The following is an 18,055-nucleotide window of genomic DNA, read 5'->3' on the forward strand; positions in this document are numbered from 1 at the left end:
TTTGTATCCAAAAAATACCTAAATCATAGTAAGACCGAATAAATATTTTCATTGTTTTAAGCTCCTCATTCTAATTTTCTCTTATTTACAACTATGAGAATATTGCTTTTTAAATAATTTTACTTTTATTGAGTAACATATGTTTATAAAACTATATGTGATTCAGAGGTATAGGTTCATAAGTATGTTAACCTACCACCCTCACCACCAAGTACCCATAGTCCTCCACTACGGTTCTCAGGGTACCCTCCCCACGTTGCTCTCCGCCCTTTCACTTTCCACATTCATCATAGTATTCTCTCAGCATGTTTTCTGCTAGTGGTAAGATTTTATTTTGTCCCCAGGTATTAACCTGGTAATTTTCACATGGTTGGTAGTGAATTAATTATACATTGAACAATTACGTTGTTTCCCATTGTTACAGAAAAAACATAGTAGGGCAGATATAAGGCATCAAGTCACCGCGATTAGTCATTTTTTAAATAAAGCGAACTCAATTCTAATTATTTGCTTTCAATTAGAAAAAAAAATTGTGGGAGTGATCCGTAATAGTATTTATATTGAATGCAGATACATCACATTAATTAAGATTGAAATATGTAATCGATATTTATTGAAAAACATCTTGTGCAAAATATATCTGATTTATGTAGCTATAGAAGATTGGCATATTATTAATTATGTTGCTTCTGACATCAACCAAGATAAACATTTTTTATTAATTAAAACATGGGGAAGAAAATCTGAACTCAGCAATCAGCTTTATGTTTTTAATAGTGACCTGTTGTCTGAAATTCAGTGAATAATTGATTTACTTTCCAAAAGCATTATTTCTGCCAGCTAAGCAGTGGAGAACTGTGAATTGCAACACCATCTACATTTTAAATAATTACCCTTCTTGGCAGGAAAATTGCTTTTCCATCCATTAACAAGAGAAAAATGAATGTTGGGTCTCAAATAAAGCAGATTAAAACATGTACCCTTTTGGATGCTTGACTGCATCTTTAACAGATTTGAAATTTTTATGGTTATTTAAATACTATGTATTGAAAGGTACTGGTGTTCCTGGGTTAATCGTTTAAAAAGTTTGAAGTGTATTTTTTTTGTTGTTTGCTTTGTTTTTCATAATGTTTTTCCTATTGATCCATGAAGTGATTAGGAAAATGCATTGTCTTTTTTTTTTTTAAGGATTTATTTATTTGTACATACAAGAGCTGGGGTACAGGCCAGAGACGTGGGGGTGGGAGGATTCACCAGAAACAGAGAGGGGGAACAGAACAGGCAGACTGACTGAAATACACTGCTAAGGGGAGCAGCAGGCAAGACAGGAGAGGTCTGCTGCACCATGTGGGTTTCTCCTTGGCCGGCCGGCCGGGGATTGAACTTGTGCTGCAGAGGCTATGGATTGCTTTACAGTGCTGTGCTTAACCCCTTGCAACACCAGGGAGGCCCTGTCTTTGTTTTTGTTAACATTGATAATGCCTCATAGATTTGCAGAATTATGTGGCTCCACATTTTTCTTCTTATTTCACAGTGTCTATTTTACCACTGTCAGTTATTTACATTGTGTCACAAAGCAAAGCAGCTTGATCAGTTTATTGCCCTTTTTCCCCCTAAGAAGGGGATGTTTTCATTATGGGTTTGTAGTTATTCTGTTTCACCATCTTTTACATATATAATGGATTACTCCTTAAGGAATTTGCTCTTACTGTTCTATGTACATTGTGGAACTGGAATTGTATGAAAGTTAAAGGGATTGTTGTAGGTTTCAGTTGCAATAAATTACAGTAGGCATTGTGCTTAGGATCCACAATAACTGTTTGGGTTTCATACAGATGCTTAGTATCACTTAAATGCAATATACGCTCACATACACACACATACACATATACATTTTTCAAGTTGATGGAATGTTTTAATATATATTTATAAGCCACAGGTATAATCATAAAGTGTAAATATAAATGGTTTTTCATTGAAGAGGGCTCCCATGAAGGCCCACAAAAGTCCTAATTCAGCCCTGATCCCAGTTTCCATTAGTAAGGAGGAACCCCGCCCTTTCCCAACTAATGGTTAATTGAACAAAGGTGCTCAATTATTGTTAAGTGGATTAATGAAAAGAGGTGAATGCCTGCATTGGTATAGAATGTAGGAATGTAAAGTAAACATATGTAACTGCCAGGCATATGAAAAAATGTTCAACATCACTTGTAATCAGGGAAATGCAAATCAAAACTACCATGAGATACCATCTCACACCAGTGAGAATGGCACATATTAAAAAAAACTAGCAACAACAAATGTTGGCGAGGTTGTGGAGAAAAAGGAACTCTCCTGTACTGCTGGTGGGAGTGCATATTGGTCCAACCACTATGGAGAGCTGTGTGGAAATTTCTTGACCTACCAAACATAGAGCTTCCATATGATCCAGCAATTCCACTCCTAGGTATTTACCCAGATGACACAGAAACAGTAATTCCAAAGGGCACTTGTACCCCTATGTTTATAGCAGCACTATTTATAATAGCTAAGCTATGGAAACAACCCAAGTACCCAAAGATAGATGACTGGATCAAGAAGACATAGTACATATACACCATGGAATATTACTCAGCAATCAAAAAGGATAAACACATGCAGTTTGAAGCAACATGGATGGAGCTAGAAGGGATCATGCTCAGTGAAATAAGTGAGAAAGAAAAAGAAAAATACCAGATGGTCTCACTCATAGCAGGAATTTAGAAAACCTAAATAAGAGACCAGGAAAAAGACTAACCAATACAAAGTAAAAATCAAAATCAACAAGCAACTATAAACCAGAGACACACTACAGCAGGGGGCGGGGGAGGGGCGGGGAAAGGAAGGACTAGAGTCAAAATAAGGGGGGGGGGTGCAATTGTGTGGGGAATATAACCATAATGAAAATGCATACATTGTGCAAAGATGAGAAAAGATGTAAGAATTAAATAAAATATTTAAATTAAAAAAAAGAAAAAACATGTAACTGTAACAGTGTGGCTTTCTAGGAAAGATAAAACCGCAATATAAAACCACTGTTTTTTATTTAATTTTTTCCAAGTCTTTTTTTATATTAATTTTTAAAATTTTTTACATCATTGTCCATTTTTAAACACTATTTGCTGCCCCCACCCCCTCAAAAACCACTGTTTTTAGACAGCAAAGAAGGATATCTATCTAGAACCAAGTGCATTCAGGCAAAGTTGTCAAGGTTGCTCTGTCTTCATTCATCTAGGTCTCTACTCAAAAATTAAATGTTAAACATTAATTAAAATTAAATGTTTAGAATAGTTTCCTAAAGGGAGTTAAAATATTTCTAAAGAATAAATATACACAAACATGTATATATAATATATATACTTACATATTATATAATATTATGAAATGTATTAAGTTTAATAGGTGGGCACCTGTCTTCGGAAGGCATGAAGATGGGGATGGGGAATGGGTGCAAGAATATAATATGAACATGAAAATATAATGACCATAGTGCGCATTAATCCATACTCAGAATTAATATATAATCTTAACAAAGTCTTTAAAGTACTAAAATATAGAAGAAATTAATATTATCTAATTAAAAATATTTTTTCTTTTTGATATTTTAAGTGTTTCATGAGAAGTTTTTTTTGTCCTCTTGTTTTTCAAGTCACACATTTGTGATGTGATAAGAAGTCATTGTCTCTCTATACATTTACATATATAAATATATTACACACACACACAAAGAAGTCCTGCCTGCTTAGATATTTGTTGTATGTGAACATTCATTTTTATATATACTCTTTCTGAAATATAATCAAGGGGTCATACTCTGAAACTTCACATGTGTTATTTGCTAATGGCATATGTACCCAAAATTTAAGTGATGAATAGTTTGATTTTCCTTCTATTGAATAATCATTATCTGTTACACAGTTTCTGATCTCTTCTGCTAGGCCTGATTGGAGTCTGATGTATTTACATATATACACTATAGAATATGTGATTCGTGTTGCTTTGGCTACCCGTTTGACAAACCTGCACATGTAAGACTCATTAATACTTTCTTGAACCATTTCTATGCATTTATATTTCTTCCCTCTGACTGCAGATAGCCATTTAGTACATGAAAAGCTATACAAAATCACTGATGACCAAAGAATATGGCAAATTAAATCCACAGGAAATCACTGTTTCACTGAAAAGATTAAACCTAAAATGACTGCCAGTACCAAATGTTGATGACGTTACAAAGTTTATGGAAAAGTAAAATGACCAGCCCCTTGTATACATATATAACCCAGCAAATTCACTCCTAAATATTCACCTAAGAGAAATAGAAGCATATATCCATAGAGATTTGGATGAGTTTGATTTATAAGAGTTTAGTTTATAATAACCTAAGAGTTTGACTTATAATAACCAAGAACTAGAAATGCCTATTATCTTGAATATTGTTGTATTTGAATAGGTATATATATATATATATATATATATATATATATATATATGTGTGTATGTATGTATATGTCCGGCTCATCAAATTGTACAGGCAAAATAAATTCATTTATTTTATGTATAAAGTTAACGTTTAAGAAAATATTTTTACACCTGTCATGAAATATTTTCAACCCTTTGGAATATACATACCTATATACCACCTATATACCACCTTCCTGTTGGAAGTCAAGAGAGTTGAAAATAATGATTATTAGATTAATGCTAATAATGCTAATAATGCTAATAATAATGCTTTTCGTGTTTAACATGAAAAGTCATTGAATATGACCAAAGATCTTTAGAAACCTAAAATTTTTTAAAGTAAATTTTATATTTATATTCCCCATACAATTGCAACCCCCTTATTTTGACCCCAACCCCTCCCCTCCCTGCCCCCCACCCCCCATAGAGTGTCTCTGGTTCATAGTGTTTGTTGATTTTGATTTTCACTTTCTTATAGTTATTCTTTTTCCTGGTCCCTTATTTAAGTTTTCTAGATTCCTGCTATGAGTGAGACCATCCGGTATTTTTCTTCTTCTTTCTGGCTTATTTTGCTCTGCATGATCCCTTCCAGCTCCATCCATGTTGCTGCAAATTGCATGTGTTTATCTTTTTTGAATGCTGAGTAATATTCCATGGTGTATATGTACTACATCTTCTTGATCCAGTCATCTATTTTTGGGCATTTGGGTTGTTTCCAAAGCTTAGCTATTGTAAACAGTGCTGCTATAAACATAGGGGTGCAGGTGCTCTTTGGAATTGATGTTTCTGTGTCCTTTGGGTAAAAACCTAGGAGTGGAATTGCTGGATCATATGGAAGCTCTATGTTTAGTAGGTCCAGAAATCTCCACACAGCTCTCCATAGTGGTTGGACCAGTTTGCACTCCCACCAACAGTGCAGGAGAGTTCCTTTTTCTCCACATCCTCGCCAACATTTGTTGTTGCTAGTTTTTTTAATATGTGCCATTCTCACTGGTATAAGATGGTATCTCGTGGTAGTTTTGATTTGCATTTCCCTGATTACAAGTGATGTTGAACATTTTTTCATATGCCTGTTGGCCATTTGCATTTCCTCTTCAGAGAAATTTCTTTTTAGCTCTTCTGCCCATTTTTTGACAGGATTATTTTCTTTGTTGTTGTTGAGTCTCATCAGCTTTTTGCAGATTTTTGTGATCAGTCCTTTATCACTAGTATTGTGTGCAAAAATGTTCTCCCAGTCGGTGGGGTTTCTCTTTGTTTTGGTTATTGTCTCTTTTGCTGTGCAGAAGCTCTTTAATTTGATGTAGTCCCAGCTGTTTATCTTTGCCTTCACTATCACTGCTTTGGGTGATGTCTGTAAAGATATCTTTGATGTGCATATTATGTAGTTTTTCGCCTATATTTCCTTCTATGTATTTTATGATTTCAAGTCTTATGTCTAGTTCTTTAATCCATTTTGAGTTGATTTTTGTGTATCGTGTGAGGTAGTGGTCAAGAGAAGCCTAAAATTTTTATAGTACAAAGGGAAAGGAAATAAACCAAGTAGTCAACTAATATTTTCAGATATGTAAATTCTAAGTCCTACAAACATAGGAGTAGAGAAGTAATTTATATTGTAAGTAAGCTAGAAAGCCAATTGTTAATTTGAGACTTTTCCACTAGGAACAAGAGCCATATTAGATATTTGGTTCTACTTTATTTTGGTTTTGGATATATATGATTTTAGGAAGGGATCGAGTAACTCATTTCTTTTATTCATGCCTTTAACAGCTTTATAGAACATAAATTTAAGATAGGCAATGTATGTGTGCCACAAGGGTGGAAGAATACAATGTTGAGTTTAAACAGTTTAAGAAATATGCTATTATTGGTGCTGCTCATATGAAGATTTTGAAACCACTGTTTTAAGTATTTATACTAAGATCATTGATTTTATAAATTAATCTTTATAAACTATTCTATGATTATGATTTTAGATAATCTGAACACCAAAAAGATTTTGGTCAGTACTAGGATTGTTTTGTTGCTTTTTTGTTTACAGATTTCCTATAACTTCAAAAAATAATGAAATCATGTTTGCCTCTGTACAAGTATCAATTGGGAAGTATTAAATTTGCAAGAATTAAAACCATTGTATAAAATTATTTTGATTATGTGATTTGAATTCCCTTGACCAAGCATATCAATATTTACTTCTCTTTTTAGAAGTAATTGTAAGTAACTGGTAATTTGTCTTCCGATTCATATGTGTGCACGTGATTAAGAACCATACAATTAGGTAGGTGTTATAAATAGGATATGGCAAAGAAGACAAACCTACTCATGTTTCCAAGATTTTATAGCATATGCCCAGTGGAAGTTTGCTACTCTTTAATTTTGCCTGTTGGGTAACCAGCTGACGCCCAGTTGTAAAGACTTATGTTCTCATGAGGCCACAGAAGCCTTAATGTTCAGTCTCCAGCTACCTCACATTTTGGAGAACGCCATGTACCATCAGCAGCTTTAGTCCCCACCCTCTAATGTTAACGCTCATCTATCAAACTTGAGGCTGAGAGTGAGGGAGAGGAAGCTTCCAGATAAACATACAGCAGCGCCTAAACAGCTAATCACTCTAGGCTTCCGCTTCCAGGCCCTATAATTAGAAGTCCTTCTTTTCCTTGTATTCCCAGATGACGCAAATGCTTTTTGTGGCTTGGCACCTCATTTGGGGCGTGGGTTTAGTTTATGGCCAGGCTAGAGTCTGGTTTAGTCTTCTGATGCTGCATAAATAGTTCTCAAGCCACAGTCTGCTCAGTACGAGTTTTTCCTTTTATGTATATCTGCTTTTTAAATTGTTTTCTAGAAAAACAGCTTGTTATTTCCCCTAGCAAAGTGTGCAAAAGAGATGAAATTGTAAATTAAGAGAAAGCACATGAATGTATAACTAGGTCTTTCTTCCTTTCCTTAGTGTCCTTTCAAATTAATTTTTGTCCTAAAAAGTATACTCCTTATAGAAATATCATTTGCATGGAGGAATGGAAAAGAGACAGGGATACACTAACCACGATAAGGATGAGTTTTCTAGGCGATGTTTTTCTAAAAATTTGAATTTGTTTTATATTTAAAGTATTGAACAGATGTCAGTTTAAAAAGGTAGAAATACTTTGAAAAGCCTTTATCTGTGATTATCACTCACATGCAAAACAATAGTCTTGATTTGGCTAGTAAGGATTTTTATTCGGATGTTCATATGGGCAAAATATTGGCATGATTTTAAAAGAAAGGAAGTTTATTTTCAGTAGGTGAGTAATATTGTGTTAAAATGTAAGCTTGTCACTTGTCCTGCAGAATGAGTGCTCTCTTTTTTGAGTTGTTCATCAAGCTCAGAAAATAACTTTTGTGGTGAGCTAGGATCAGCACATTGAAGTGCAAGTATAGTAATTCAAACTTAATAATTCCCTAAAAAAGTAAAGGGAGCAATGATATACTGTCCACAAAAGGACAGTAAAACATTTATGCTCAAATGTAGAAATTTATTGTTTGAATAGCAGCAACAAGGATAGAATATAAAGTATGTCAATGACCCATGGCCACACAGAGACATTGAGTGGGAGGCAATGTTCTATTATAGATTTGAAGTAGACTTAGTAAATGCTTTTCATCCTCTAATATATATATATTTGGAAATAGGACACTAACACCAAGTATGATATTTTTTAATCTAATGTAGTGACTAGACCTGTTTTTTATGTTACTCAAGGGAATAGCAAACTCAAATGTACTTCATCTTTCCATTTACATGCCTACCATACACATGATTGATATTCTTTCAACAAAAATGTCATTCTGACATAATGGACAAAACTAATAAACCTTTTTTCCTCCATATAAAACAAATACTAGACCAAATATAAATGAACACAAATTTAGATACGTGTATTATGAACTCTGGCACACCCTAATAAAACTACTACTAAGAGAGATATTAAAAATGTGCATAGGTAAGTTGAATTTGAATAATAAAAGTGATAAAGCTATTAAAAAGTGGGAAAAGGAGGAACACAAAAACAAGGAGACAGAACAATAGTAATGTTGTAGATGTAAATTGTACTTTACCAGCAAATCACACTAAGTGTGAATAAACTGCAAATGCTAATTGATTAAAAGATTGAGGTTAAATTAAAAAAATACCCAAACCAAACCACAGTTTTTATCTACAAAGAGGTGATTCAAATTAAAATAATATTGATTGTGAAAGTCAAAGGAATGAAAAAGTGTGTACCATGTATGCACCAGTCATATCAAAACTGGAGGTGGTAAAATCAGTATTAAAGAAACTAGATTTTTAAACAAGGCAAATTCCAAGATAATTGGTAAAACTGGTAAATAAAATTGGTAATTCACTAAGAAGTCATAACACTCCTAGTGGTGTATGAATCTTAAAAAAAAAGAAATTGGAGATGTAAACTTCTGTTCAGCAAAAGAACGTTAAACAGACAATGAGTATCTACAATGATATTATAGATCCAGACACTATTAATTAACTTGAATTGACATTTATTGAACATTCCAGGTATTCAGTTGTACATGGAAGAGCTACCAACAAAAATCGTATTTCCAGAAATTAGGCAAGACTTAACAAATTTCTTATCATAAAGGAATTAAGCTAGAAATCTGTAAGTAAAAGATAGCTGCTAAATACACAACTATTTGGAAAGTAAAAAACATTTAAATATTCATGAGTAATAGTGAGACTCTGGACAACATTTGCAACTTAATGTAGAGAAAATTCAGTGACACCAATAGAAGTTTCCCTGAAAAGACCTAGACAAAATGGCCAAGAAGGCAAAAATGGACAAGAAGGCAAAAATTATCAATCTCTTGTGTGAAAAAGTAGGCACAAGGAAAACCCTACGATATTTGTAAAGTTTCCTAGATTTCTAGGAAGTGACTTCCCCAAGAATAAAATTAAATGCAATCACCCAAGAAGTTATTTTATGTTAACAAAACATGGATTCAAAGGAATCTTAATGTAGTAGTTAAAAAAAGCTTCAACGAAAAACCCATATAGTTTTCCTGGCAAATTATACTGAACATTTAAGTAAGAAATAATAGCAAGGAAGGTATATTTTACATTGAGAATAGCTTTCTCTGATATCAAAAACAGGCAAAATCTTATGATCCAGCACCCCCCAGAAACACACTCATGAAAATCTTCAACAAAATATTAAGTAATTGAATCCAGTACCATGTAATAAAGAATTTTGAGTGGAGCTTATCTCAAGAATGCAAAGCGTCTGTAACATTTGATAATCATCCATTATTAAAATTCACCATATTAATTTAAGTAAAACCGCTTAATCATCTCATGGTGCAGAATAGCACTTCACAAAATTCAGCGTAGTTCAGTATAAAAACTGTCAGAAATAAAAAGTAGAAAGGAGTGTCCTTAACTTGGTAGAAGGAATTTATAAAAAAAAAAAATACAGCTGACATTATCATCAGCTGAATGCTTTTTCTAAAACTTGGAAGAAGTCATGGAGAATGTTACTTCTCACCACACCTATTTACCTCAGCAAATGCAATGTCTACAAAAGAAAGAAAAAGCATCTATAAGGAAGAAATCAAATTATGTCTGTAAAGAAAATCATGTGTTGTCTACATTTAAAACTCCTAGAACTGGCAGACTATATCATCATTGTAAAAAAATGTCAATTATATTTTTGTACAACAGCAAGAAAAAAATTTGAAGCATCATCTATACCAGATCTAAGAATAGATAGATAGATAGATAGATAGATAGATAGATAGATAAGCTGTGTTCATAGGTCAGAAGTCCATTATTTGCAAATTGATTTACAAAATTAATATCCCCTCAAAAAATTCTAGTCATATTATTTTGCGCTGTTTCTGCATTTGGAAAGGCAAAGGAACTAGAATAACCAACATAATATTGAAAAGGAGAATTCATTTACCTAATTTCAACTTACCATAATAAAACAATTGTGGAATAGAATAGAATTTTATTTTAGAAAAAGATCTACACAAGTATGACTATTTGATTAATGGATAAAAAAAAATTTCTACAGGAAAGAATGCTTGCTGGCACAATTGGGCATCATTTGCAAAAAAGTGTTAGATTGATACCTTATGCTTTTGTTTTTAAAGATTTATTTATTTATGCATACAAGAGCTGGGGTATAGGCCAGAGGTGTGGGAGGTGAGACGATTCACCAGAGACAGAGCAGGGAACAGAACAGGCAGATCAACTGAAGTACACTGCTGAAGGGAGCACCAGGCGAGACAGGAGAGGTCTGTTGCGCCATGTGGGTTGCTCCCTGGCCAGCCGGGAATAGAACCCATGCTGCAGAGGTTGCAGACATCCTCACAGGCTGCATCTTAACCCCTTGTGCCACCAGGGAGGCCTGATACCTTATATTTTTAGATTAACAAAAGTTAACCAAAATGGTTGACCGACCTAAATGTAAAGTATAAAAGTGAATCTTTCAAAAGAACATATAAAGTTCTTGCAGTCTTGGTGTAGGCAAATAAACCTTATCTTTGACATGTCATCAAAATGAAAAACTTGGCCCTCCCTGTTGGCAGAGGGGTTAATGTCCAGTGATACTGTGGTATGACTTTGATCCTGGCCAGGGAGCTACCCCCCTGGCACAGCACACCTCTCCTGTCTCACACACTGCTCCCCTCAGCAGTGTATTTCAGTAGATCTGCCTGTTCTGCTCCCCACTCTGTCTCTGGTGAATCCTCTCACCTCCCCCCTTCCTTCCCACACACCCTCATCCCCACATCACTGGCCTACACCCCAGTTCTTGTTTGTATTTAAAAAAAAAAGAAATGAAAAGCTAATTTTCTGTGAACTATACTGTAGGTAATTTGAATAAACAGGTCAGGTGAAGTCAAGTTTCAAACTAGTGAATTAAGGTAGGTTATTAGCAGTTGTAAAGTAGATAATTGGAACTTAAACTTCTGAGAAGTAGGAAAACATTGAATGTGTTCTATATATTTAAATCATTTCATATTCTTGTTTCCATATTTAGTACTTTAAAATGCATGTATACCCTGTAAATTTAGTCAAAAACTTTTCTCTGTTAATCCTAAAGGAACATCATAAAACCTTTACAGCTAGTATCCTCACTATGTTTATTTGCTTATGCTGTGTTTTGTAGTCACAAAAAACATGCTGTCTTTATTTTTTAAGTATAGAAAGTTTCTTATGTCACTGATTTTTTTTTTTTTAACACCATCTGGTCTAATGTTAAAGCACAGTGAGTTCTGTATGAAAATATTTAATGCATATCATAATTTTTTTAAACCTACAGGAATGCTTCTAGTTACAACAGATACACTTGGCCATGACTTTCATGTCTTCCAAATTCTGACACATCCTTGGTCCTCTTCACAAAGTGCTGTACATCATCTATATACTCTTCACAGAGGAGAAACGGAAGCCAAAGTAAGTTGTATGTTTTTCGGATATTTTATTGAATATGATATCTATTCTATTGGTTATTTATATCATATTGGAGCTTAATATTAGTAAAAGCATATCTTTGGTGGGTCAGATAATTAAGAAAAGATATTTATCTTATTTTCGCCCACTAAATACATAAGGACTAGGTGAACAGTTCAAGAAATGCTGATAAAACAAAAGCTCCATTTATCCTGCTCATCATACCCGGTAACATTCTTGCTGCAAAGAAAACTTGTCTGTTTTTCTATGCAATTTGATTTTATATACACGATTATATGGATACACCTACATATATACGTGTAAACAAAATAACAGTTGAATTTTATAATATATATGCTCTTATCGTTTTTATTGACTGGTATGCTGAAGGCAGTTTATGGTTGCTAGTGACCATCAATTATATACTTTTGTTTACCACTCTGCATGTTGTAACGTTATGTTTGTAGCATTTGTGGTAGGAGTATTTACATAAAAGAAATCCGCAAACACTGCAAACCAGAGCAATTATTTTTTCTTACCTGGCCAATTTTCAGCATTTACCTGCACATAACAGTAGGAACATATACATCCATATCCTTAATTTATTGAGCATTTGTATTCAGAAGCATGTTAAATGCTTAACATCACTTGGTAGATACTGAGATATTATATTAATAGCCAAAAACCTCAGTTGTTTTTTGTTTCACAGAGCTTATGTTTCTGTATTTATCAATACACTCTGTATATGCTTCATTCTAAGAGGTAGTTTTTGATCCAATGAAATTTATTAACTATAGTGTTTATCCTTTACCAATAGTCTAAGAAGCTGTTTATCATAAATTTCCACTAAATATTATCCTATCAGATCACAACACTTTCAAATATATGGAAATCCGTGAGTTTTTATTGGCATTTTAGAAAGAAGTATTTTTTGGCATTTAGAAATAAGTACAAGAGGTTGCTTGTTGACCAACTTTTATACTGAAAACTGGAAAAAGGAATATAATCTAGCATTTACCTTGTTTTTTTGTATCAGTTTAAAATAAGATAATTAAATAATTTATGAGATATAGTTTTTCTTTATTGAATAACTCTAGTAATAAACATTAGATTTTAAGAGTTACTGTGTTGGTACCCTTAACTGTTTTATGCAGTTCCTCATATATATTCAACAATTATTTTAATGTCCAAATAGCCTATATTTTAAGTTAACTAGGCATTTGTGTTCTTTTGATATATCTCTAGTATCCTTTGATTGTGTTCTTTCTTTATATGCACAACCATCCTTTTAGTGACTGTTTTGGTTTACTTTCTCTTTGATTTGAAATTTTCAGTTAGGACCTCTCCGGTGGTGCAGCAGGTTGAGCACTGTGCTGTGAGGCTGTCCGCAGCCTCTGCAGTGCGGGTTTGATTCCCGGCTGGTCAGGGAGAAACCCACATGGTGCAGCAGACCTCTCCTGCCTCGCCCACTGCTCCTCAGCAGTGTCTTTGGTCCGTTTGCCTGTTTTGCTCTCCGCTCTATCTCTGGTGAATTCTCTCACTCTCCAGTGCCTCTGACCTGTACCCCAGTTCTTGTATAAATAAATCTTTAAAAAAAATGAAATTTTCAATTAGATGAGCATTTTAGGTAGAGATTTAATATTTCATTATCTGCTTGTTGCACTTTATTATTTCTTACCTCTTTTTATTTTAACCACTTGGTCCTCACTGAAAGCTGGTGTGCTGTAGCTCAGCTAAAAGCTCCTGGAATGAAATATTTTAAACACAGAACTATTTTAGATATATTTTTATTAAATTAGTGTTATTTATGATTTAGTTTACCAATACATTCCACCTGGAAATAGAGATCACTCTTGATATCTATCAATCTTGTACATGATAGATACAAATGTGTACTATTGAGAATGCTATTCCTATTTAACAAGTAGTAAACCAATAGAAGTTATTAAAATTGTTTTGTTCTATGTCATATCCTGTACTTCAAGAGATTTGGAAATTTCAAAACAGTAAACACCAAGATCAAAGGAAACTAAATAATGGCCAAATTAAAATTTTTTTTTATCATAATGTATTTTGAAGTGATATATAAACTTTAGCACTGATGATGAACACTGTGTGGCTCATCATGTGTCTGTCCATCTTTGAGTGATCAAAATTATGTCATTCTGGATTCTAATACAAACTCTGAGGATACTTTAATCAGGCAAGAAAAAAAATCAAGTATGTGGATCTAATTATGTTGAATTAAGTCGTTTTGTGATCTGTGACTTGGAATATACCCTGCATCTGACAGTAATTTTCCTCATAAAGCACATATGCAGCTAGGAAAATATTCCTTGTTTTCAACAGTGCAACCATATATAATGGAAGCCTTACAATATTTTGTTAAAATACTTCCGTCATGTCTTACTCAAGCAGACATGTCATTTTTGTACTTAACATGCTAATTTTGAGGTTTTCAAACATCTGCACATCAGTAAGTATTTCTTTTACCTTATCAGAGCAGTCCTGAAAAATGGTATGATTAATATGTTTAATTCTCAAGTAAAAGGATCTAACTATTTAGTATTATTTATTGATAGTATGTGATTGTTAGCTCAGATAAAACATTTTTTTTTAGTGTGAGTATAAATATTACCTACTTATTCTGAAATTCAGTCTTTACTGGGATTTCTACACTTTTATTAAGCCGGGCAACACTATGCATAACTCTATGGTCATTATTTTGTCAATTCTCCTCCCCCCCCCAAAAAAAAACACACTTTATTTTTTAAAATGTGAAAATGTAGTCATTTACATAACCCCCCACAAATAAGCTCCTTAACTCTTAGCTCTTACTCCCCATGCCCCATCTCCTAAGTTTTCATGTATTTTTGGTTACTACGTCATAATTGTATAACCAAGGACCAATTTTCTACTTTAACTTAAGGTTCAATTTTTTTCCCCTGAAATATGGCTCAATAACTATTTCATATAGTTTATTTCAGGAAATAATCAGGAATTTTAGAAATAATCAACATTAAAAAGATTTAGTTAGCCACCTTGCACAATTAGGGCCAATGTCAATTAAGAGGGACCCTCCCTCTGAAACAACTGAAGACCAAAAGTACAGTGGATTTGTACAGTGCACATTAGACTGGGAAGGATGATTATCCTGGGAGATGTGAAATGAATGAGGATGATGCTGTCATTGATTGGTTTACTGCCTTTGAAGAGATTTCAGCTCATGGTGCAGGATGAGGAAACCCATGTATAGCCTGGTGAACTTTGTTGATGAGCTATTGCTAAGGGTCCAGGCAGACCTAGACATAAGATTCTCAGGAGTATCATAGAAATAAAAGTTGTATAGAAAGAATTCCCTGATCTCTGAAGACGTAACTCCATCAAATCAGAAAGGAAGAAATAAAAATCTCTTTACTTAAATTTGACAGCATTGTCCATGTAGAAGTTCTAATGGAGTCTACAAAAATAGAACCAATATGTGATATATACAAGATTAGGTTATGAAGGGCCTCCCTGGTGGTGCAAGGGGTTAAGATGCAACCTATGAGGCTTACCGCAGCCACTCAACACGAGTTAGATCCCTGGCCAGGGAGCTACCCACATGGCCCAGCAGACCTCTCCTGATTCACCCGCTGCTCCCCTCAGCAGTGTATTTCAGTCAATCTGCCTGTTCTGTTCCCCGCTCTGTCTTTGGTGAATCCTCTTGCCTCCTGCACCTCTGGCCTGTACCCCTGTTCTTGTATACATAAATGAATAAATCTTAAAAAAAAAAAAGTTTAGGTTATGAGGTCAGAATACAGAATCACTTGCACTTTTATATACTACAAAAAGTTACTTTATAATTTAAAAAAGTCAATAAAAGTACAAGCTAGAAAACTATTAAACATGGCTTATAGTAAATACCTAAATAAGTGAAGTTAAACAATGTTCTTTGAATAGAATATTTAATGCAATAAGTTTACTAATTCTCCAAATTGACCTGTGTGTTGAATCCAGTCCCCATCAAAATTACAGCAGGATTTTTGTGAGGAAGAAATTGAAATTCTAGTTTTAAAGTTCTCATGGAAATACATAGGATTTAGAATGGGTAAAATAACACTGAGGTTGGTGGGATATCACTACCTGATATCAAGATTTCCTAAACCTTTAGTAACCAGTAATGAATCTAGGAATATTTTATATATATATATATATATATATATATATATATATATATATATACACCTAGACAGTTGACTTTTGAAAAAGGTACAATATGGAGAAAGGTTATTCTTTACAGCAATGAACCAGTTGGATATTTATGTGCAGAAAAATGGGGTAACAATCCATACTTCATGTCTTCTACAAATATTAACTCAGTTTGAATAGACTTAGATATAAAACCTAAAATTTTTAGCATCTGGATGAAAATGATTGTTATAAGTGATGCTCATATCAAAATCCATTAAAGCAAAAGGGATATTTGTATTTATTAAAATAAAACACATCTGCTCTTTTTTTTTTATGGCAACAAGTGTTAGGCCTAGAGTCATCAGGTTTTTATTTTATTTATTTGTTTTTTTGAACTTTTTTTTAAATTTAAATTTTATTTTTATATTCCCCATACAATTACAACCCCCTTATTTTGACCCCAATCCCTCCTATCCCTGCCTCTCACCCCCCTATAGAGTGTCTCTGGTTCATAGTTGTTTGTTGATTTTGATTTTGTTTGTCGATTTTTCTTTCTTATAGTTATTCTTTTTCCTGGTCCCTTATTTAAGTTTTCTAGATTCCTGCTATGAGTGAGACCATGCGGTATTTTTCTTTTTCTTTCTGGCATATTTTGCTGAGCATGATCCCTTCCAGCTCCATCCATGTTGCTGCAAATTGCATGTGTTTATCTTTTTTGAATGCTGAGTAATATTCCATGGTGTATATGTACCACATCTTCTTGGTCCAGTCATCTATTTTTGGGCATTTGGGTTGTTTCCAAAGCTTAGCTATTGTAAATAGTGCTGCTGTAAACATAGGGGTGCAGGTACTCTTTGGAATTGATGTTTCTATGTCCTTTGGGTAAATACCTAGGAGTGGAATTGCTGGATCATAGGGAAGCTCTATGTTTGGTAGGTCAAGAAATCTTCACACAGCTCTCCCTAGTGGTTGGACCAGTTTGTACTCCCACCAACAGTGCAGGAGAGTTCCTTTTTCTCCACATCCTTGCCAACATTTGTTGTTGCTAGTTTTTTAAATATGTGCCATTCTCACTGGTATAAGATGGTATCTCATGGTAGTTTTGATTTGCATTTCCCTGATTACAAGTGATGTTGAACATTTTTTCATATGCCTGTTGGCCATTTGCATTTCCTCTTCAGAGAAGTTTCTTTTTAGTTCTTCTGCCCATTTTTTGACTGGATTATTTACTTTGTTTTTGTTGAGTCTCATCAGCTCTTTGTAGATTTTTGTGATCAGACCTTTATCATTAGTGTTGTGTGCAAAAATGTTCTCCCAGTCAGTGGGGTTTCTCTTTGTTTTGGTAATGGACATCCTACCAAAAGCAGTATACAGATTCAGTGCTATTCCAATAAAAATTTCAATGTCATTCTTCAAAGAAATAAAACAATTATTGTTGAAATTCATATGGAATTACCAAAAACCCCAAATAGCCAAAGCTCTCCTGAAAAAAAAAAAAAGAAGGGAATGGAGGCATCACACGCCCAGATTTCAAACTATACTACAAAGCCATAATCATCAAAACTACATGGTATAGGAACAAGAACAGACACACAGACCAATCGAATAGAAAATCCAGAAATAAACCCACCAATTTACAGCCAACTAACCTTTGGCAAAGGAGCCAAGAACATGCATTGGAGCAAAGAAAGTTTGATCAATAAATGGTGCTGGGAAAACTGGGTCACTACATGCAAAACAATGAAGCATGACTACCACCTAACACCATGCACAAAAACCAACTCAAAATGGATTAAAGAACTAGACATAAGACCTGAAACCATAAAATACATAGAAGGAAATATAGGCAAAACACTGCATGATATGCACATCAAAGACATCTTTACAGACATATCACCCAAAGCAGTGATAGTGAAGGCAAAGATGAACAGCTGGGACTACATCAAATTAAAG

The 18,055-nt window shown here is 33.9% G+C and overlaps 1 protein-coding gene across 4 annotated transcripts in view; it reads left to right on the top strand.

Moving 5' to 3' along the window:
- Window positions 1–18,055, top strand: part of BCAS3 (BCAS3 microtubule associated cell migration factor) — a gene marked incomplete at its 3' end in the record, with an annotated part of 480,594 nt that overhangs the window by 142,926 nt on the left and 319,613 nt on the right. For all 4 annotated transcript variants that reach the window (XM_084239092.1, XM_084239093.1, XM_084239095.1 and 1 more), the window contains exon 13: window positions 11,799–11,932. In XM_084239092.1, the coding sequence (XP_084095218.1) occupies window positions 11,799–11,932 (134 nt within the window). The remainder of the gene's footprint in view (window positions 1–11,798; window positions 11,933–18,055) is intronic.

This window comes from Talpa europaea (genome assembly GCF_964194135.1).
Source record: "Talpa europaea genome assembly, chromosome: 7".
Classification (NCBI taxonomy): domain Eukaryota; kingdom Metazoa; phylum Chordata; class Mammalia; order Eulipotyphla; family Talpidae; genus Talpa; species Talpa europaea.